This window comes from Arvicola amphibius, chromosome 1 (assembly GCF_903992535.2).
Source record: "Arvicola amphibius chromosome 1, mArvAmp1.2, whole genome shotgun sequence".
NCBI lineage: Eukaryota > Metazoa > Chordata > Mammalia > Rodentia > Cricetidae > Arvicola > Arvicola amphibius.
In genome coordinates, this window is record NC_052047.1 from 100,026,597 (window position 1) to 100,048,364 (window position 21,768).

At 55.4% G+C, this 21,768-nt stretch overlaps 2 protein-coding genes and 1 pseudogene across 4 annotated transcripts; 1 reads left to right on the top strand and 2 right to left on the bottom strand.

The window, feature by feature from the left end:
- Positions 1-5,688: 5,688 nt before the first annotated feature.
- Positions 5,689-12,218, top strand: Tmem259 (transmembrane protein 259). Of its 3 annotated transcripts, none has more exons than XM_038348257.2 (11): positions 5,689-5,932; positions 9,635-9,880; positions 9,983-10,082; positions 10,161-10,271; positions 10,364-10,486; positions 10,560-10,660; positions 10,763-10,820; positions 10,893-10,976; positions 11,048-11,180; positions 11,274-11,373; positions 11,478-12,218. In XM_038348257.2, the coding sequence occupies exons 1-11, from the start codon at positions 5,717-5,719 to the stop codon at positions 11,910-11,912; spliced, it is 1,707 nt and encodes a 568-aa protein (XP_038204185.1). In that variant the 5' UTR covers positions 5,689-5,716; the 3' UTR covers positions 11,913-12,218. The 3 variants fall into 3 exon arrangements, with proteins under 3 accessions (XP_038204185.1, XP_038204190.1, XP_038204177.1); XM_038348262.1 differs by having other exon boundaries at positions 10,944-10,976; XM_038348249.2 differs by having other exon boundaries at positions 10,763-10,976.
- A 15-nt stretch (positions 12,219-12,233) lies between these two features.
- Positions 12,234-18,388, bottom strand: Grin3b (glutamate ionotropic receptor NMDA type subunit 3B). Its single transcript, XM_038348237.1, has 9 exons — positions 17,969-18,388; positions 15,819-16,411; positions 14,573-15,605; positions 13,523-13,668; positions 13,325-13,440; positions 13,086-13,237; positions 12,774-12,938; positions 12,622-12,689; positions 12,234-12,540 (listed from the first exon to the last, which is right to left on the bottom strand). Exons 1-9 carry the CDS (start codon positions 18,386-18,388, stop codon positions 12,234-12,236), a joined length of 3,000 nt encoding a protein of 999 aa, XP_038204165.1.
- Positions 18,389-19,010: 622 nt separating this feature from the next.
- LOC119815248 lies at positions 19,011-19,588 on the bottom strand (annotated as a pseudogene).
- Positions 19,589-21,768: the final 2,180 nt, after the last annotated feature.

Sequence of the window (21,768 nt, forward strand, 5' to 3'; positions counted from 1 at the left end):
AGTTACCAGAACGGGCTTTCTGGTAGTATAAAGGGTGCGAAAACATGAAGGGTAGGAGAAAACTAAAAGACCGAGGCGCTCGTTAGCGACGGATTGCAGGAAGAGCCGGTGAGTGGAGGCTGAGGGTTGCTGGTCCTTTTGTGAGGGTGTAACCGCAGAGGGTAAGGTCATGTGATGGCCTGGGGACAGGGTTGGTATGTAGTGGGCTTTCGGTAAGTGCTTGATCTCACCCAGTGTCTACACGTGAGTCAGTGAATGAAGTCAGGTGTGGTGGTGCCCGCTGGTCCGCCCCCAGCTTCAGGAGTTCAAGGTCACTGTTGTCTAAATAGAGAGTTTCAGACCCACCTGGGCTACGTGAGGCCCCGCCCGCAAAACAAACACAACTAATATCGGCCCCTCTATGGGACTGTCCATTCCTGAGGGACCCCAGAATGCACACAGACAGACCCAGGCTCAGCGGAGGACCAGATGGCCTCACCCAGGTCCTCTGTGTAAGCAGCCAATGATCTGACCACCGAACAGACCTCTCTCCTGCCCGCCCTCTCTGCCCCTTCCCTTCTTCCTCCATCTCCAAGAGATGCCAGTCACCTCCCACACACACTTAAAATAAATCTTTAAAAAATTCAACAAAGCAGGGGTGGTTAGAGAAGATGGCAGGTCGCAACCACCTGTGACTCCAGCTCAAGGCGACCTGATGCCCCTTCTGGCCCCTGTGGGTACAGCACTTACAAGGCACACAGACAAACACACACGTTTATTTGTTTTGGTTTTTTGAGACACGTTTTCTTTGTCCTGGAAATCTTTTGTAGACCAGGCTGGCTTCAGACTCACAGGGATCTGCCTGCCTCTGCCTCCTGAGTGCTGGGATTAAAAGTGTGTGCCACCACCGCCTGGTGAGCCCATAAATATTTAATTTTATTATGTTTTTGTTTGTTGTGTTTTGTTTTTCGAGACAGGGTTTCTCTGTAGCTTTGGAGCCTGTCCTGGAACTAGCTCTTGTAGACCAAGGCTGGCCTCGAACCCACAGAGATCCACCTGCCTCTGCCTCCCAAGTGCTGGGATTAAAGGCATGCACCACCACCGCCCGGTTTTTAAGTTGTTAGGCAGGGTCTCACTATGTATCGTTGCTGGCCTGGAATGCTGGGATTAAAGACGTGCCAAAATTTTTAATTTTAGGGCTGGAGAGATGGCTCAGAGGTTAAGAGCATTGCCTGCTCTTCCAAAGGTCCTGAGTTCAATTCCCAGCAACCACATGGTGGCTCACAACCATCTGTAATGGGGTCTGGTGCCCTCTTCTGGCCTGAAGGCATACACACAGACAGACTATTGTATACATAATAAATAAATAAATATTTAAAAAAAAATTTTAATTTTAAAAAAGGAATAAATCGCCCATCAAAATCCCAGCAAAATTCTTCAAAGTCCTCAAAAGAACAGTACTCAACTTCATTTGGAAAAGCAAAAAAACCCAGGATATCTAATGCAATAAAAAAAAACTTCTGGAGGCATCCAAACCCTAACTTCAAACTCTACTACAGAGCTACAGTACTGAAAATAGCCTGGTATTGGCATAAGAACAGACAGGGGGGGGGCTGGAGAGATGGCTCAGCCGTTAAGAGCATCGCCTGCTCTTCCCAAGGCCCTGAGTTCAATTCCCAGCAATCACATGGTGGCTCACAACCATGTGTAACAAGGTCTGGTGCCCTCTTCTGGCAAGAAGGCATATATGTAGCCAGAACACTGTATGTGTAATAAATAAATAAAAATCTTAAAAAGAGCCGGGCGGTGGTGGCGCACGCCTTTAATCCCAGCACTCGGGAGGCAGAGGCAGGCGGATCTCTGTGAGTTCGAGACCAGCCTGGTCTACAGAGCTAGTTCCAGGACAGGCTCCAAAGCCACAGAGAAACCCTGTCTCGAAAAACCAAAAAAAAAAAAAAAAAAAAAAAAAATCTTAAAAAGAACAGACAGGAGGACCACTGGAAACAAATAGAAGACCCAGATATCATCTTTGAACACCTGATCTTTGAAAGAAGCAAAAAATATCAAATTGAAAAAAGAAAGCATATTTAACAAATGGTGCTGGCATAACTGGATATCAACATGTAGAAAAATGAAAATAGACCCATATCTATCAAGTTCAAATGGATCAAAGACACACTGAACCTTATAGAAGAGAATGGGAAGTACACTTGAACACATTGGCATGGGGAACCACTTCCTAAATAGAATCCCAGCAGCACAGACACTGAGAAAAACAATTAATAAATGGGACTTCCTGAAACTGAAAAGCTTCTGTAAAGCAAAGGACAAGGTCAACAAGGCAAAACAACAGCCTACATACAGAATGGGAAAAAAATCTTCACTAACCCCACATCAGACAGAGGTCTGATCTCCAAAATATACAAAGAACTCAAGAAATTGGTCATCAAAAGATCACATAATCCAATGAAAAAAATGGAGTACAGACCTAAACAGAACTCTCAACAGAGGAATCTAAAATAGCTGAAAGACACTTAAGGAAATGTTCAACATCCTTTGTCATCTGAGAAATGCAAATCAAAACAACTCTGAGATTCCATCTTACACCTGTAAGAATGGCCAAGATCAAAAACACTGATGACAAATTATGCTGGAGAGGTTGTGGGGAAAGGGAACACTTCTGCATTGCTGGTGGGAATGCAAGCTGGCACAGCCCCTTTGGATGTCAGTGTGGCGATTTCTCAGAAAATTAGGAAACAACCTTCCTCAAGATCCAATAATACCACTTTTGGGTATATATCCAAAGGATGCTCAATTGTGCCACAAGGACATGTGCTCAACTATGTTCATAGCAGCTTTGTTTGTCATAGCCAGAACCTGGAAACAACCTAAATGCCCCTCAACTGAAGAATGGTTAAGAAAAATGTGGTAAATTTACACAATGGAGTACTACACAGCAGAAAAAATAACAATAACGACAGCAGGCAAATGGATGGAGCTAGAAAACTTTATTTTGAGTGAGGTAACCCAGACCCAGAAAGACAAGTATCACATGTCCTCACTCATAGGTGGTTTTTAAACATAAAGCAAAGAAAGCCAGCCTACAAACCACAATCCCAGAGAACTTAGACAACAATGCAGACACCAAGAGAGACTTACATAGATCTAATCTACATGGGAAGTAGAAAGTAGAAAAAGACAAGATCTCCTGAGTAAATTGGGAGCATGGGAACTTTGGGGGAGGGTTGAAGGGGAAGGGGAGAGGCAGGGAGGGGAGCAGCCAGTGCTCTTAACCTCTGAGCCATCTCTCCAGCCCCCTTGATGTGCATTTCTCTGATAACTAAGGATGTTGAACATTTCCTTAAGTGTCTTTCAGCTATTTTAGATTCCTCTATTGAGAGTTTTCTGTTTAGGTCTGTACTCTAATTTTTTATTGAATTAGTTGTTCTTTTGATGACCAATTTCTTGAGTTCTTTGTATATTTCAGAGATCAGCCCTCTGTCCAATGAGGGGTTAGTGAAGATCTTTCCCCATTCTGTAGGCTGTCGTTTTGTCTTGTTGACCTTGTCCTTTGCTTTACAGAAGCTTTTCAGTTTCAGGAGGTCCCATTTATTAATTGTTTCTCTTAGTGTCTGTGCTGCAGGGGTTCTATTTAGGAAGTGGTTCCCTGTGCCAATGCATTCAAGTGTACTTCCCACTTTCTCTTCTATAAGGTTCAGTGTGGCTGGCTTTATACTGAGGTCTTTGATTCATTTAGACTTGAGTTTTGTGCAGGGCGATAGATATGAGCCTATTTTCATTTTTCTACATGTTGATATCCAGTTATGCCAGCACCATTTGTTAAATATGCTTTCTTTTTTCAATTTGATATTTTTTGCTTCTTTGTCAAAATCAGGTGTTCATAGAGGTATGGATTGATATCCGGGTCTTCCATTAGTCCTCCTTTCTGTTCTTATGCCAGTACCAGGCTGTTTTCAGTACTGTGGCTCTGTATAGAAGTCAGGGATTGTGATGCCTCCAGAAGTTTTTTTATTGTATAGGATGGTTTTCGCTATCCTGGACTTTTTGCTTTTCCATATGAAGTTGAGTATTGTTCTTTTGAGGTCTGTGAGGAATTTTGCTGGGATTGCATTGAATCTGTAGATTGCTTTTGGTAAGATTGCTATTTTTACTGTTAATCCTTCCTATTCAAGAGCATGGGCGATCTTTCCATTTTCTCGTATCTTCTTCGATTTCTTTCTTCAAAGATTTAACGTTCTTGTTTATACATGTTTGTTTGGTTAGAGTTACTCCAAGGTATGTTATTCGTGGCTATTGTGAAGGGTGACGTTTCTCTGATTTCTTTCTCAACTCATTTATCATCTATATTTTTTTTTTGAGTTACTCTTTGATCCTGCTACACTACGAAGTTCACCGGTTCTTAGCAGGGGCTGGACTTGAAGTGCTGTGTGTATTTTGAAGCTATTGCCACAGCTCTGTTCTCATGCAGGAGTAAGGCTAGGCACTCCCTCTTTCTGTCCACCCCTGAGCTCAGACTGACTTTCCGGACGTTGAAGTCGTTGGATTTAAAAAAAAAGAAAAGAAAAGAAAATCAAAGGAGGCGCAACACCATTCCACACCTGCTGGAATGTTTGCCACGCTCAAAATCCCGCCACCGCTGTCCGATGACAGACGATGCCAGAAACAAAAAAACCTGGACACCACAGAACCCACGGTCCTGGGCCTCTGCACTTTAACTATGACCTGAGATCTCAAATTCTCAAATTAATGGAATTTAACCATTCCACGTCTTTAATCCCAGCACTCGGGAGGCAGAGGCAGGCAGATCTCTGATTACTAGGCCTACGGAGCTAGTTTCAGGCCAGCCTGGTCTACAGAACACCTTGTCCTTCTCCCTCCCCTCAAAACGAACAAGGCCTGCAGGTTTCCCAGCCACAGTCAGGGAGCCTGGGTTCAAATCCTCCTTCCCCACTCACTGGGTATTTATCAGCCCTTCCTGTGCTCCGGGCTCCTTGTCTGAAAAACAGACAGGTTAATATTTGTAAAGTGCTCTCGGCGCGCCTGACACAGACGTCAGAAATCTTAAGAATTTTAGCTCCGGCTGCCGGAAGCTGGCTGGGCCGGGCTGGCCAGGAGCCCAGGCTGGGCGCCGCCTCTGGGCCACACCAGCAGCCCCCGCACTCCGCCCTCATCGCTGCCCCAGCCAATGAGCGGGTGTCAGGGAGCCCCATACTAATGACGTCCTCGCCGGACTCCGCCCCAGTGACGCACTACATGCCACGCCCCTATATATTAGCCTCCGCCAGTAGGAAGCCGAATGCAAATTACATGGTAATGTAGCTCCGCCCTCCCGCGGAGGTAGCCCTACTGACACCCTTCGCAGAGCTGCGGACTCGGTGGCAGCCAAGAAAAGGCCAATGCAAATGAGCTGGGACCGGGGCCACGCCCCCGTCCGGCCGCCGCTCACCGGCTCGGCACGGGCGCGACGGGGCGGAGCCTGGCCACTTCTGAGGAGCTCCGCCCCTGCAGCCCGGCCGGCCTCCTGGGGCGGCCGCGGCGATCCCAGCGTGCCCCGCGCACGGGCGGCGCTCTGGCCCGGCGCTCTCCCGGCGTCGCGGGCCGAGCGGACGCGAGCAGGAGCGCAGGCGGCGGCGGCTGGGGGCGGCGGGGGGGGGATCCGGCGGCCGGGACACGGCGGGGGGGCAGCCGGCGGCCGCCGGGGACACACGGGGCGGTGATGTCGGAGCACGTGGCGACCCCGGGGCCCGGGCCCCACGGCGGCGGCGGCGCGGCGCCCGTGCGCGGTCCGCGCGGCCCCAACCTCAACCCCAACCCGCTCATCAACGTGCGCGACCGGCTATTCCACGCGCTCTTCTTCAAGATGGCCGTCACCTACTCACGTCTGTTCCCGCCTGCCTTCCGCCGCCTCTTTGAGTTCTTCGTTCTGCTCAAGGTGACCCTTGACCCCTGACCTCTGACCCCAGCTGCCACCCACCTGCCCACTGTCACTGCTTCAGCACCTGACCCCTGACACCCGGATGCCCTGATGTCAGTCTTCCCACAGACGCAGCCCCTGGTCCCCACTTCCCCAGCTCCCAGGCCCCGCGTCTTGCCCTTTGACCTCTGACTCTGCAGCCTGGGAACCTAGGCCCCAAAGTTTTCACTCAAGAACAGAGCCGGGTGTCCCCTTGGGAACACCTCCCACCTGTCATTCCCGTCCTACCCCACGCTGGGCCTCCCCTGGGCACAGTCCCCTGCCCCCCCCCCCCCCCGGTGTCACTTCACTGTTCTCAGCGTCTTGTCCGGCCTTCTGTGGCTCTTGGGTGAGGTCACCTCACTGGGGTCAGCAGCAGAGTCACAGCCAGGGGCCGTGTGGCCTGGGACCTCACGCCTGCCTGAGTCTTGTTGGGAAATTCCAGTTGCCAGGCCCTGCCCTGGCTGTCTTCCTGCTGTGTTCCAGGGGGGCACTGGGTTCGCAGTCACAAAGGCTGCTCAGGAGGGATGGGCACCAGGCTGCCTCTCACTGGGCACCGTGCCTGTGACAGCCTTCCGAGAGGAGCTGGCTGGGCCATCTGGTGTTGGGGGCGTGGCATGATGGCGGATGTGCTGGGGTTGGTGAAGGTGGGACTGGCTCCTGTCGCTGTTCCAGAGCTAGTAGTTTCGGGGTTTCCTAGAGGTAGCTCAGGTGCAAGCTCCAGACAGATGTCAGGTTTCCCCTCAGTCTCCAGTCTCTGATGTGGAGATGAGCCAGTGGCCGCTCTCCGATGATGACCCCCAGCTGGGGTACCAGGTGCCTGAACGTAGCCGGGGTCTGTTGGATTACAGTTGGTCCATGCTGTCTGAATTGGGACAAACAGGCCTTTTAGTGACTGGTTTCTGGGGCTGCTTTTGTTTCGGGGAGCCCTGTTGCTGTGTTTCCTGCCCATCCACTTCCTCCCAGCCTTCATAGAGGGGGTGTGCCTGATGGCCAAGGCCTGTCAGGCCTCTACCACCCTGCACCCTGTCCCCACACCCAGCCTAGGCGTCAGCTCCTGCGGAAGTCCAGGGAAGAACTGATGGCCGTGGTGTCCCCTCTGCTGGCCTTACAGCCTCAAAGACTGAAACTATACAGGCCTCCCTTGAGGCTCTAGGAGCCTAGGCTAAGCAGCAATACTGTGTGGGCGACCATGGGGTAGAGGAAACTACAGGCTCCTCAGGGTGTGGGCAGCTGTTGAAGGGTGAGCAGGAGTAATGGCCCCAGCTCAAGCCCTGCTGAGTGGAGATCTGACGCTGGCAGGTGCTGTGTGACACCCTTTGGTGGGCTGGGATCTCCTGGAGATCCTGACTGAGGCTGGTGGCACCAAGTGTTCTGCGGGAAGTGATAGTATGCAGCCCTCACCAGGCTTGTGTGACCAAACTCGGTGCCTGTTTCTCTGGCACAGGGAGGGTAGATGAGCAGAGGCGTGGCCCAGGGCCTGAGTGGGCTGCCCGACGCTAGTTCAGTGACAGGTAGGGACTTGTGGGATTGCCTAGCAGCTGTGGTGCCGAGAGAGGCCTAGATACGCCCACCTGTCCAGTGGCCACCTCCTCTGCCTCTGTTTGCCCAACATGTAGAGCATGGGCCTGTCTGCTCCCAGTTCTTGGGCCTGACTAGCAGGAGCCGCTGCCTCTGTTCTCAGCCTGGGAGGGGGGGGGTCAGACTTCATGACTCTTAATACAGATCCTTTCCTTGCCCCAGAAGAGCCTCACAATTCACAGGGGTAGGTGTTGGCTTTAGGTATGGTTAGCTCAGGACTTTAGCCTTGGTCTCAATCCCAGGGTCCCCCCCCATCTGCCTGCTGCTCTGCATCCCTCAGGTCACTACTAGGAGGGCTGGGTGCTTTGTTGACCCAACTCTGTCACCAGGCTGCAAAGGGGAGGCATGGGCAGCAGGCAGAGCAGGGTGGGCAGCGGAGTGGCTCTGGCTTGTTCTGGCCTTAGGTTGCTTATGTCCCTTAAACCGCTACCTAGCGGAAGGTGGGGACACCTAGCAGAAGGTGGGGGCGCTGCTGCTGTGCTTGCCACTGCAGAATCTCTCTCTTGAGATTGGGGTGTGCGAGTCCAGTCTGGTCCGTGAAGAGTGTGGAAACTTGAGTGTACACGCTGAGCATGCAAGGTTGTCCGAGACTATCCTGGCCCTGGTGACTCCCATCACCTTAGGTCAGGTCCTGGTTCTCGCGGATCTGCAGACAGACAGAGATCTGTACTGGTCAGTGGGAGTTTGGCGGGAAGTTCAGGCAAGGTGTCAGTGGGGGCCATAGAGGAGTTTTACCCTATGCCCTGTGCAGGCCCATGGAGCACAGAGTCCCCTCAGCCCAAGCACACACACATGAGGGACATCCTGGGGTGCTGCGAACACCCCTGGCCTCTGCCCAGCATGGGTTAGGGCAGTGATTCTCAACCTTGAATCTGTGACCCTTCAATACAGTTCATGTGGTGACCCCCAGCCATAAGATTCTTTTCATTGCTATTTCACAATTGTTATGAATCATAGTGTAAAAATACCTGCATTTTCCAGTGGTCTTAAACAACCCCTCCCCCACAAGGGGTCATGACCCACAGGTTGAGAACCCCTGGGTTACCAGCTTTCCAGTTATTCTCACACTGTGCAGAGAAAGGGGAGGTTGTTCCCAAAGGGTGGGGCCTCTTGAGTGACTGTGGGTCTCATTAAGTACTCTGTGACTTTTAAAAACTTGTAGCCAGGTGGTGGCTCTGTAGAATGCGTTCCAGGCCAGCTAGGGCTGTGTAGAGACCCTGCCTCAGACAACAAAACAAACCCAACTTGTATTCATTTATTTTGTGTGTGAATACATATGTGTGTTCATGTAGAGGGCAGAGAATAGCCTGCAGGTGTCGAATTGCTCCTTCTACCTTGGATATCCTGGGGATTGAACTCGGGTTCTCGGGCTTAGTGGCAAGTGCCTGTACCAACTGAGCCATCTCTTTTCTTAACCTGTACTTGAACATCTGGAGCTGGGTTGGTCTCAGCAGGGCATCATGGACTCTGTAGGGTGTGAGCAGAGCTCTTTCCTTCCCATTCCAGTACCCCACATGGCCCAGGGTTTCCAGCAAGAGTGGCCATTGCCATTGCCCTTTTCCAGGTGAAGCTCCATTACTACTGAGTTGGCCCTGGCCCTGGGCAGCTGTGTCCGTATGGCTCCTGCTAGTCCCAGGAACAGGGCAGAGGGTGCCTTGCTGGAGACGTTGGCTAATAGCTGGTGAGATCAGGGCTTCTGTTAGCAGTAGTGAGACTGGGATTCGCAAAGGCAACTTTGGTATTTTTGGTTTTTTTTTTTAAGATTTATTTATTATATATACAACATTCCTTCCATGTATGCTTGCATGCCAGAAGAAGACACCAGTTCTCATTATAGATGGTTGCTGGGAATTGAACTCAGGACCTCTGGAAGAGCAGTCAGTGCTCCTAACCTCTGAGCCATCTCTCCAGCCCCCTCCAAAGGCAACTTTGAGTTGAAGCAGCTGCTGGGCCAGGAAACTGTTGGAGGGTAGTGGTCCAGGAAACCGTTGCAGTGGGGACCTTAGGCAGCTGGGTCCCAAGGAGGCATGGGTAGCCAGGGATACCTACCTGTGAGAGGGGTGTCCCTCTGCCCTACTGACTGCCCTCATCCCACCCCAGGCCCTCTTTGTGCTTTTTGTGCTGGCCTACATACACATTGTCTTCTCCCGCTCGCCTATCAACTGCTTGGAGCATGTTCGAGATCGATGGCCGCGGGAGGGCGTCCTGCGGGTAGAGGTGCGTCACAACTCAAGCCGGGCACCGGTGGTCCTGCAGTTCTGTGATGGGGGTCTCAGCGGCCTGGAGCTGGGGGAGGAGGAGGAGGAGGAGCTGACTGTGGAAATGTTCAACAACAGCTCCATCAAGGTGAGCAGGTCTGGGCGCCCAGTCCTGGGGACACCCTCCCAGTAGACCCTCAGGGACTGCCTCTCGTGGGCTCCACTGACACCTGGGTCCCCTGTGCTGCAGTTTGAGCTGGACATCGAGCCCAAGGTGTTCAAGCCTCCAGGTGGCACCAATGCCCTGAATGACAGCCAGGACTTCCCTTTCCCTGAGACACCAACAAAAGGTTTGTGGCCCCAGGTAGGGAGGGTGGCAAGGCCATGCTGAGGGTGGGGTAGCTGACCACTCTGTCCTGTCTCTGCAGTGTGGCCACAGGATGAGTACATTGTAGAGTACTCGCTGGAGTATGGCTTTCTGCGGCTGTCACAGGCAACACGACAGCGCCTGAGCATCCCTGTCATGGTGGTCACCCTAGGTAAGGCAACTTGGGCACCCTGGCAGATTGGTGCTAGGCCAAGGAGCACCCACCCAGCTTCTGTCACACTCCTGACTCCCATCTGCCCACAGACCCCACCCGGGACCAGTGCTTCGGAGATCGCTTCAGCCGACTCTTGCTGGACGAGTTCCTGGGATATGATGACGTCCTCATGTCCAGTGTGAAGGGCCTAGCAGAGAATGAGGAGAACAAGGGTGGGGCTCTGGGCGGGGAGGAGGGGGAGGGAGTGATGGCGGTCCCCCAGCTGCTCACAGCCGCCTCTCCCAGGTTTCCTGAGGAATGTGGTGTCTGGGGAGCATTATCGCTTCGTCAGCATGTGGATGGCACGCACGTCCTACCTGGCGGCCTTCGTCATCATGGTCATCTTTGTGAGTGAATAGGCATGGCTGGCATTCCTGGGGGGGAGCTGCTGGGGTGCCACCCCAGGCACACCCTGACCCTGACCCGCCCGCCCGCCCGCTCGCCCACAGACGCTCAGCGTGTCCATGCTGCTGCGCTACTCGCACCACCAGATCTTCGTCTTCATCGGTGAGTCCTGGCCGGCCGGGGGTGGGCTGGGCTCTCCCCAGGCCCTCACGGGCGGCCGCCCTGTGCCCGCAGTGGACCTGCTGCAGATGCTGGAGATGAACATGGCCATCGCCTTCCCCGCAGCGCCCTTGCTGACCGTCATCCTGGCCCTCGTTGGTGAGGACCCCCGCTGCGCCCCCGCCCCCGCCCCGCCCCACCCGTGCCAACCCCGCCGCGTGTCCCCGCAGGGATGGAGGCCATCATGTCCGAGTTCTTCAATGACACCACCACGGCCTTCTACATCATCCTCATCGTGTGGCTGGCCGACCAGTATGATGCCATCTGCTGCCACACCAACACCAGCAAGCGGCACTGGCTGAGGTGGGGGTGGGGCCAGGTGGTGGCGGGGTCAGGACGGATCCGGGCGGGGCGGGGCGGGGCCTGTCAGACAGGGCCGCTTCTCCTGCCCTGCAGGTTCTTCTACCTGTACCACTTTGCCTTCTACGCCTACCACTACCGCTTCAACGGGCAGTATAGCAGCCTGGCCCTGGTCACCTCCTGGCTCTTCATCCAGGTAAGGGCCTCCCCTGCCCTGCTGCGCCCCACGAGGCTGGCTGACCTACTGCTGGTGGGCGGGGCCTCATGTGGCCTCGCTCACCTGACCTCTGACCTCCGCAGCATTCCATGATCTACTTCTTCCACCATTACGAGTTGCCCGCCATCCTGCAGCAGATCCGCATCCAGGAGATGTTGTTGCAGACGCCGCAGCTAGGCCCCGGGACCCCCACAGCGCTGCCTGACGACCTCAACAACAACTCTGGCTCCCCAGCTGTCCCCGATCCTGGTCCTCAGCTTGCGCTGGGCCCCAACTCCAGCTCCGCTCCCGCCGGCGGGGCATCTGGGCCTGGCTCTCTGGGTGCCGCGGCCTCGGTGTCCGGCAGTGACCTGGGTTGGGTGGCCGAGACGGCCGCCATCATCTCGGACGCATCCTTCCTGTCGGGGTTGAGCGCCTCACTGCTGGAGCGGAGGCCGGTGGCCCCCAGCACCCCTGACAGCGCACGCCCTGACCCCGGGGTCCCTCAGGAGGATTCGCCTGCGCCTGCCGGGTCCTGAGAGGAACGGCTTGCCCGGCTCCCGGCGGGGCCGCGGCCGGAGCCTGAGAGAGCTGTGGTCTACAGGGAGAGGGGCTGGCGGTGAAGGTTCTGGAAGCGGCCGGGACAAGGCGGCGAGGTGCGGTGGGCACGTGGCCGCCGGCCGCCTGGTGCTCCCCAGTGCCTTCCACACGGCGCCCGCGCGGGGCCGAGCGCCCGGGCCCGGACTCGCAGGTGGCGGCTCAGGACGCTGGGCGCACGTTCTACGCTATTTAATTGCAGTGTACAGAGTCGTGTTTGTATATAGAATAAACTGTCGTGGACAGCGCGGCCGTGTGGTCCCTCAGCTTTCCGCCGGTGGTACCTGCAGCAGGCGCAGTGGCCGGAGCTGGGCGCCATCCCCCAGTCGGGCCCGCAGCTCCCCGCGCCGCAGCAGTGCACTGCGCAGACGCTCCCGCGCCGCCTCGATGCGCAGCTCCAGCTCCTGCAGTTCTGCTTGCGGCCCAGGCCCGTTGGAGCAGAGCCACGGCCTGTCCTCTCTGGCCTCCCGGGTTTCCAGGAGGAACCGCACGCGCCGCTCTCGTTCAACAGCCCTGCGCACCCGCCTCCAGCGCGCTGCTCCTTCAGCTGCAGGCTGCTCCTCGGGGCTGCTAGGACAGAGAAGGAGGCAGTGGCCCTTGCAGCCGCCTAGCCACCTACCTGGGGCTTCCCCCTCCCCGTCCCACGCTCACCTGCACTCTTGCTCCGGCTTCTCCTGCTGCCCTTCTGGCGTCCCAGTGTTGATGGCTCGGTGGATCTTCTAGGGACACAGACAAGCATGTCAGTGGGCGCCCGGGTTGCCCATCTGTGCCATCCCACCCTACTCTGGTCCCTGTCACCTCACCTGACTCGTGTGAAGCCAGTACTGCAGTTTGTTGCCTCTGCGGATGCGTGGCAGCACCAGGCGGTAGAAGACGTGCTCACCCAGAGAACTGAGGAGTGCGCTGCCCAGCCCGAGACACAGCAGCACAAACAGCCCCGAGAAGTGGTAGACACCCATCTGCAGCGTCTGCACGACAGCAGTGTCCCCAGGGGGTTGGGGCCAATAGGTGGGGAGATCTTATGAATGAGGGGGTGTTGGGGCTGTGTAGGGTGAGTGCCAGTGCACGCAAGCATAGCCAGAGCTCCCCACCCTGTGTCCCGGGCGCCTGCCCACCTCGGTCATGGCGAACACCCGCTTCCCGCAAGGCACCATCTTGTACCACTTGTCATGGAGCAGGTCAATGAAACCTGAAGACTTGTAGCGGCTGATGAACTCCGACAGGTTGGAAGTGAGCGGTGAGTTCTGGGGCAGCCCTATGCCGTAGCCTGGAGAAGTTGAGCTGGGTGGGAGGAGGCTCCACTAAGCTGCGTGCCCCCGCGGCTGGGATGCCCAGTACCCCACTCCACACTCACCCTCGATAGCAAAGGGTTTGCCCACGGTGAGCAGCTTACAGTCAGCATCAATGGACACCTCGTAGTCCAGTAGAGACTTGTCCATGATGAAGGCGTTGAGCTTGGGTGGGTCGCTCCTGTGGAGCAGGATGGTGCAAGGTCAGCAGGCCCTGAGTGGCAGGTGGCCCTCCGACGCCACACAGTACCCCGCAGACTCACGTGAGCATGGCCACTCCATGTGGAGTGGTAGGCGCACTGTGTCGCCGCATGTGCGCGTGCATCTCAGGGAAGCTCGCCTTGATGTAGGCCTCTGCGCTGCTCTCCCACACGGTACCGAAGCGGAATCCTTGGGAAGGGTGGTGCAGCTGCGGAGGAAGAGCGCTCAGCCGGCAGCCTGCGTCCCTACCAGGGCCTGCTTGACCACGCGCAGGGCCTTGCACAGAGCTCAGATGCGGTACCATCAGCTCCGCAAATGCTCCATTGGGGAACCCCAGAGACACTCCATTTTTTTCTGCTCTCACCCCAACCCCAGTCCTCATCTCACCTGGCCTTGGCCATCAGCCACTGTGGTGGCTAGAGCATTGGGCAGCACCTAATTGCAGGGAACGCAAGACTGGGGGTGGGGTCAGCAGGATGCGACCAGCTGGATCCCAAAGAGGTAGAAACTGAGAAATAGCACGAACTCCAAAAACATGAAAAGCGAGAATAAATTCAGATGTACTTCAGCGTGCCTGTCATCCCTGAAGGGCCGCCAATTGTTGGTTTTTGTTTTTTTGCGACAGGGTTTCTCCGTAGTAGCTTTGGAGCCTGACCTGGAACTAGCTCTGTAGACCAGGCTGGCCTCGAACTCCCAGAGTTCTGCCTGCCTCTGCCTCCCAAGTGCTGGGATTAAAGACGTGCACCACCACCGCCCACCTGGCTGGAATTCTTTTAAAAAAGGACTCATCCTTAAGAAGGAAGGCCTCGGAAGTGGTGGCGCACGCCTTTAATCCCAGCACTCGGGAGGCAGAGGCAGGTGGATCTCTGTGAGTTCCTGAGTTCGAGGCCAGCCTGGTCTACAAGAGTGAGTTAGACCCTGTCTGGAGGTAAGGGAAGCAAACGGGGGTATCATCAGGGGTGGGGCCACGTCTAGAATCCCCCAGGGAGGAGCTGGGGCGAGGTCGAGGGGTAGAGTCCCTGGATTCCATTGCCAGCACTGCAACTGCTGAGCCCCGGTGCCCACCCCACCCTGACTACAACCCACAGCCCCTCAGCTTTCCCAGGCCCCACCTTGGGGTCATGGATTCCAGACAGCTCCTCAAAGGTCTTGTCCCCGACCATGACGGCGGCCAGGTTGGCTGTGTAGCTGGACAGCACCAGCAGGCAGAAGATTGCCCAGAGGTTCATGAGGAAGCGTCCGGTAGGACACTTGGGTGTCTTGCTAGAGACAATGCGCCCAAAGAGGATGGCATAGCAGAGGTTGAGGGCCGAGGAGTAGGAGAAGACAGTGCCACGGTTGCGGCCACGGGGCGTGAGTCCGTAGGGGCTTCGCCATTCGTACAGGGTAAGGAAGAGCGCTGTGAGGTGCAGAGCGGCAAAAACACCCACCCACATGGACCAGTGCAGGGGCCACATGAAGGCCCCGATGGGTGAGGCCGTGTCCCGTGTACGCACCATGATGCCCAGGCTGGTGGAGAAGAAAGGGCTGGTGAAATCCACCACCCGGGAGCGAGCCGAGTTGATGCTGAAGCTGGTTACAGCCATGTGTGCCCGGCCAGCCAGCAGATCGCCCACCAGGCCTGTCCAGCGTCCGTCACGCAGGGCCCCATATTTGCCGTCCCCCACAATATAGAGCTCAAAATCGAAGGCCAGGTCCTCAGCCAGCCGCTCCAGCAGGTCAATGCAGTAGCCGTAGCAACATCTTCGCAGCGCGCGGGGAACCGAGCCATTGGCTAGTGCTGCAAACAGCGCATCCAGCTTGGACGAGTCGTTGGTGCCTGGGTCTAGACACAGCTGCCCAGCTGGGCACTGCCCATCTTCATCGGATTCCCTGGTGAACACAAACGGGTGCTCCACCAGGGTCACCACTCGCAGCTTCTGCCGTGCCTGGGTGCCAGATGGAGACAGGACGCGCACAGCAGCCGTCCCGGGCTCAAACTCCAGCTGTCCGTCCTGCCAGCTGCCCACCGTCGCCCAGGCTGGGGCGCCCAGCGGATCCCGGCGCAGGCTCCACACTTTGAAATGCCGAGACACGTGTACCTGAGAGGAGCCTGTCACCCACACGGCCCCTGTGCGGCCCTGGAAGGATGTGTTGCTTAGAAATCTGGGGGATGTAAAGAGTAGGGATTATCACAATTCCGAGAGACCCGCGCTTCGCTCAGCGAGCCCCCACCCCTGGAAGCCATGGGAACTCTAGGCCTGAGGATGGAGGGACAACCACCCGCCTCTAGGTTCTGTTCCTACTGAGGCACCCACCCCTGACACACGGGACAGAGCCAGGCTATGGGCCTGGCCTTTCCCCCTAAGCTGGACTCACCGAGCCAAGGTGTGCCCAGATGACTCAGGCCCAGCTGGTTTCGGGTCCTCACAGTTGACCGCACCTGGAAGCAGGGCGCCCTCCGGATGTGCAAGGGCCATGCTACTGAGTGCTCGTGCCACAAGCTCCACCGTGTCGTGAATGGCAGCTTCCAGTGAGGGTTGTTTGATTTCTCCCAACGCCAGCACCCCAGGTGACAGGCCGGCTGTGGGCAGTGCCTCAGCAGGCAGTGGTGTGCCCAGTAACCACTGAGGACCTGGTGGTGCAGCCTCTAGGACCTCATGTGCGCGGGCAGCGCTGCAACCGAGGAGGACCGCAGCAGGCACTAGGCTTTCCCCGCCGCCCAGTGCCCCCAGCAGGGACAGTCCAGCCCGAAGACCGCCACTGCTACTGTCCAGCCGACTCAGGTCCAGCACGAACTTTGGAGCCTGGCCAGCACGGCTAGTCCAGAGTGTCACAAGGCTGCCAGGGTCCCGGATGCGGCAGAGTACCAGAGCAACGTCCTCCCAGGCGTGCGCCTGTAACAGGGACACCAGCACATCCAATATGGTCTCCAGGGGACTGGCCCAGTCCAGCTGCAGATGGAACGGGGTCTGGGAAGAGGTGGTTCCAGTCAGTGCTAGTGAGCTTGGTATCCACAGCTCCATCTCCACCCCACTCTCTCAAGCAAGGTGTCCTCTTGAGAGCTGGGCATCGTCCTGCCTGCTTCAGCTCACCCTGCTCTGCACCCTCTAAACCTCCCCGGTACCTGCCCTCCCCTCCCAGGCTGGTCTTGAATTCATGATCCTCCTGCCTCTACCTCCAGAGCCCTAGGATGACAACAAGCATATACTACTTCCAGTTATGCCATGCCTTCTCGGGGGCTGGAGAGATGGCTCAGAGGTTAAGAGCACTGGCTGCTCTTCCAGAGGTCCTGAGTTCAATTCCCAGCAACCACACGGTGGCTCACAACCATCTGTAATGGGGTCTGGTGCCCTCTTCTGGCCTGCAGGCATACACACAGGCAGAATATTGTATACATAATAAATAAATAAATAAATATTTTTTTTTAAAAAAAGAGTAAAACATCATACAACACCTACATGTCCTTCAAAACCTAGCTCTGTTGTCTCTTCTCTGTGTAGACCTGGACATTACCAGGGAGAACCTTGGACTCTCCAGAGCTCTCTCTGCCAGACTTTGGTTCCTGCCTGCCTGCCTGCCTGTCTGTCTGTCTGTCTGTCTCCCGGCTTGGTCCTGACCTAGTTCCACCCCACCAGGCGCCCCCTGGTGCTCAGCACATCCCGAGCATCCTTAGGGGTTTTGTAGCACATTTGGAATACACAGCTGCCCCAGTAGACATCCAACATCCCCTGGGCGCTGCTGTCAGGGACGCATTGCTGAGGAGCACAGGAGGATGTCATGGCTCAGTTTGGGGAGGCCAGGCCAACCCCAGAGGAGCCGGAATTGGCTCAGAGGCTGGAAGCATAGCTGGTCGCACTTCCCAGAACGGGATGATCTTCAGCCTTGGTCTTGAGTCTCCCACCCAACCAAGCTGCCTTAGGGGATACAGGGAACCCAGGGACACAAGTCACAGACCCTCCTCTGAGGGTCTCCAGCCGGCTCTGGGTTGCTAGCCCTGGTGGGAACTTTGGTTGGCCTGCTTGGTCCAGAGTGAGACATAGAGACAGACAGAGAGACCCTAGCCAGGTGTAATGGTGCATGCCTTTAATCCCAGCACTCGGGAAGCAGAGGCAGGTGGATTTCTATGAGTTCAGGGCTAACCTGGTCTACACAGTGAGAGGCTGTCTCAAAATATTAAGTATTTTTAAAAGTTTTTTTTTTTAAAAAAAAAAAAAAGACATAGCAAGGATGAGGATGGGACATGGGGAAGGTGGGGATGAATCAGCTCTGCTCTGGGGCTGGAGGCCACCAGAGCGCTGTGGATAGGGAGTTGCTGGCCTGTAGGACCCCTGGGAGGGAAAGATGGACTTCTGGGAGGATTTCCCAAACTGGCCAAGTCTAAGGAGAAGAGAGTGGCGCGCCCTCCTAGCCAAGGCATGCTTAGGAAGGAAGGGATGGGGCAGGGGTCCTCTCCATTCCCTGGTTGGAGAAATGGGGCTCCCGCTTCCCGTCCCCGTGCCCCAGGGTCCCCAGCGCTCCCCGCGTACCGGGGTTCCGAGGGGCACGCGCGCCTCCCTTCGCAGGATGCTTAGTACCGGGGTCTCCGTGGCCGCTGCCAGGAACTGCAGCAGCCGCAGCTCGGGCCGCGCCTCGGGAAAGGCTACCGAGGCCACCACGCCGGGCGGTGCCAGGACCTGGCACAGACCTCGGGCCAGAGACGCGGGGTCCCGGGCAGGGGACTCGATGACCACCAGATCCAGACTCAGGTTGTGTGGCAGCCGCGGTGCGGGGATGGCCAGGGAGGCCAGGACGCGGGCGCGGGCGGCGGGCGCGCGGGGCAGGAGCGCAGCTAGGCGCAGGGAGCTCCCGGCACGCGAGGCAACCCCGCAGGGCTGAGGGTGACCGCTCACCGCCCGGAGCCCCAGCGCCAGCGCCAGGACGAGCCACAGCGTCCTTACACGTTCCATCCCGAAGTTGCCACTGTGCGCGGAGAAGGAGGAGACACCTGGGCCAGTCCGCTCCGTCCCTCCTTTGGGTCCCCATCCACTGAAGGAGGAGCTGGGCCACTGCCTGGTTTTGCTGTGGCTGGCAGGGAACGATTGGATGATGCCTCCCACAGCCCAGACAGAGGTTTCCAGAACAGTCTCTACCAGCTCAATAGTGTGTTCAATAGTGTGTGCACCCTGGGGGAAACTGAGGCAGGCACATCTGGTGGAAATCTGTAAAGTAGATGTGCCCTCCAATCCCGGCAATCATCTTTTTGGTAATTTTTTTTACTTTATTAAAATACTGAGTTTATTTCACATGTATGTTTTTGTTTTTGTCTCCCTACCATTTCCACTTCTGACCACCACTATGTCCTGTCATAACAGTCCAGAGATACTTAGAACCAAGTAAAGGGCGGAGCGCCATCCTTGAAAACTAAACAGGCATTTTAGACAACACTTTCTTGGCAATGGAACCTGGACAACATTTATCAAACACAGTAGGGAAAGTTCTCCCTTTGCATTATAAAAAGGACAGCCAGATATATCAACTGTTGCAGAAATTAAGTAAGACGGAATACTTCAAACTGTTTAAACCATGTTCTTAAGGAGACTTCCTCCAGTGCCAGAGACCTTGGATAGCCTCTTGGTCAGTCATCCGAAAGCAGTTCTTCACATCCTCCTCCTCCTCATCATCATCATCTTCCTCTCATCTTCCTCTCCATCATCATCCTCATCAAGTTTTGCTGTTTTCTGTGGAACCTTGTTGCCACCTCCAGAAGCAGCTGGCTTTCCAAACCACATCCTCATCTTCATTCTCTGACTCCTCTACAGCTCCCAGCTGCTGCCCTCTACTGTGCACAGGCCCTGACCTGCACTTCAACCTCAAGACCACAGGTGGTGTGAGTTCAAAGCCCCCAAGAGGAACTCTTGGCTGTACAGACATTTTCAAAGTTGCCAGCGTTGCTTTAAATGGACTGCTTGCATATTTCTGCTTCTCCCTCTACGATGTGTCATTCGTCTTTTACCCAGCACTGAACTAACGGTTCTTAGAGATAACTGGTGCTCATTCTTATCATTGTCCGCCTTAAAGTGAAAATCTTTGTCGGCTTTTAGTTCACAACTGAAAAGGTAGTTCTGAGGCCTTAGAGGGCTCATGTCCGTGTCCGTCCAGTTTTCCATGAGGCGGAGGCGCGCACTTCGGTTCGGTGGCAGAGAACTCGGACGGAGGGTACTGCCTGCTGCTCCTCAGAACAGACACGTAGGACAGAATCACGCCAGGGACCGGCAACAATCTTTTTTTTTTTTTTTTTTTTGGTTTTTCGAGACAGGGTTTCTCTGTGGCTTTGGAGCCTGTCCTGGAACTAGCTCTGTAGACCAGGCTGGTCTCGAACTCACAGAGATCCGCCTGCCTCTGCCTCCCGAGTGCTGGGATTAAAGGCGTGCGCCACCACCGCCCGGCCCGGCAACAATCTTGAATCACAAAAACAAACAACAAAAAGGTATCTGTATTTATATCTTGGGTTTGTGCGGTAAGTTGCATTCTGCAGCCCAAGTGGGGACAGCCTATTGGGGTCTGTCATTTCTCTCCTCTCTGTGGGTCCTGAGTATCAAAGTAGGCTACTTAGACTTGGCCACAAGCATCCTTACCCACTCAGCCATCTTGTTGAATTTTCTTCTCTTTTAAAGTATGTATTATTGCCGGGCGGTGGTGGCACACGCCTTTAATCCCAGCACTCAGGAGGCAGAGGCAGGCAGATCTGAGTTCGAGGCCAGCCTGGTCTACAAGAGCTAGTTCCAGGACAGGCTCTAGAAACTACAGGGAAACCCTGTCTCGAGAAATAAAAAAAATAAAAAAAAAAAAAAAGAAAGAAAGTATTATTTTTTGTATTCGTTTGAGACAGGGCTCCATTATGCAGCCATGACTAGTCTGGAACTCCAAGTTTATACCAGGCTGCCCTTGAACTCACGAGATCCATCTGGGTCTGCATTTGGAGTTTCCGTGGAGGGTGGGTCCACGCTCTTAGGGACCATTGGATTCCCTGGAGCTGGATGTCAGCCACCCAGCATGGGCGCTTGCAACCAAAGCCACGTTCTCTACAACAGCAGTCTGAATTGGCCATAGAGCAACCTTTCCGGCCTCCAGAACTCTTTAACCTTCCAAACCCAGTGTCAAAAGCTCAGACATCACCCCCACCCTGCCCCACCAGGCTCATCTTCCTATGACTCATTTAGACATCAGGGGAGGACAGGGGTAAATCCAGTCCAGTTCCTCCTGCCTCTCAGGGCTCTCATATAGTGACCCTTCATCACTGCTTGAGCAATCAGCACACTCTCCTCCTCCACCACTCCAGAACCCTCTACAGCCCCCAGCTGTCTCGGTCCCCCCCAACTCCGCTGAGTGTGGCCTGTAGGGTCAGAGACCAAAGGCTTTCCTGGCCGGGAGGCTCCTGCTGGGAACTCTGTGGTCTGTCCTCACAGGCAGGGCCCGGGAAAATATGGCATTCTCCCAAGATCAGGCAGCGCCTGCAGGGAACACTCAGCCCTGATGAATGAATCGACACTCACCCCCAACGCTCACTCTCCTTGCAGAGCCGGTTAAAGGAAAAACATCCATCAAGCAAATAAAAACGCCAGCAAGACAGACTGCACTTTGAGCCGCCTTCTAATGGGATGGCAGTCAGCTAGGCACCTGGCCAAGGCTCCAAGGTACATCAGGTTAGGGGTACTTCAGGGTTCCTGCCTGGGGCCACCATGTCACATAGGGGATCCTCAGGGCACGCTCACTGAGGCTGACATGCCACCAACCTCATGTTCTTGGATGGGGGTAAAGTCCTCAGAAAGCTGCCCTTGTCCAGTGTTACCCCCTGGCCCTCTTCTAGTCTGCGAGGACTCCTGGGTGTCAGTCTGTTCAGCCCACTGAATGCGAGACAGCTGGGGTACAGGCCCAGCAGGAATCACCACTCCTAACAGAAGGGCAGAAATTGACCCTCCACTCCGGCTGAATGAAAAGACACGCAAGACTTTCTTGGAGTGCAGGGATGCCTCAGTGTATGAACTTATCCCCAAGAATCCGGTTTTGGACATTGCATGTCACACTGCACAGCTGCACTGGTACCTGGCTTTCTCCATGGGCACTGGGGCTGTTCTGCTCCCATCTACCAGGATGTCTGTGGGGTCCTGGTCCAGTACCTTCCTGCAGCTTGGCGCTCAACCAGCCTGATAATTATGGTGGCTGAGTCCCAAAAGCAATTCTGATTTCTTATAAGCCCGGAGAAGCCAGTCAGCTCAGGGAAATGGGGGCAGCACAGATGAAGGGATAATCCCGACAGCCTGGTAAGGCTCAGGCAACCTAGGCTAGC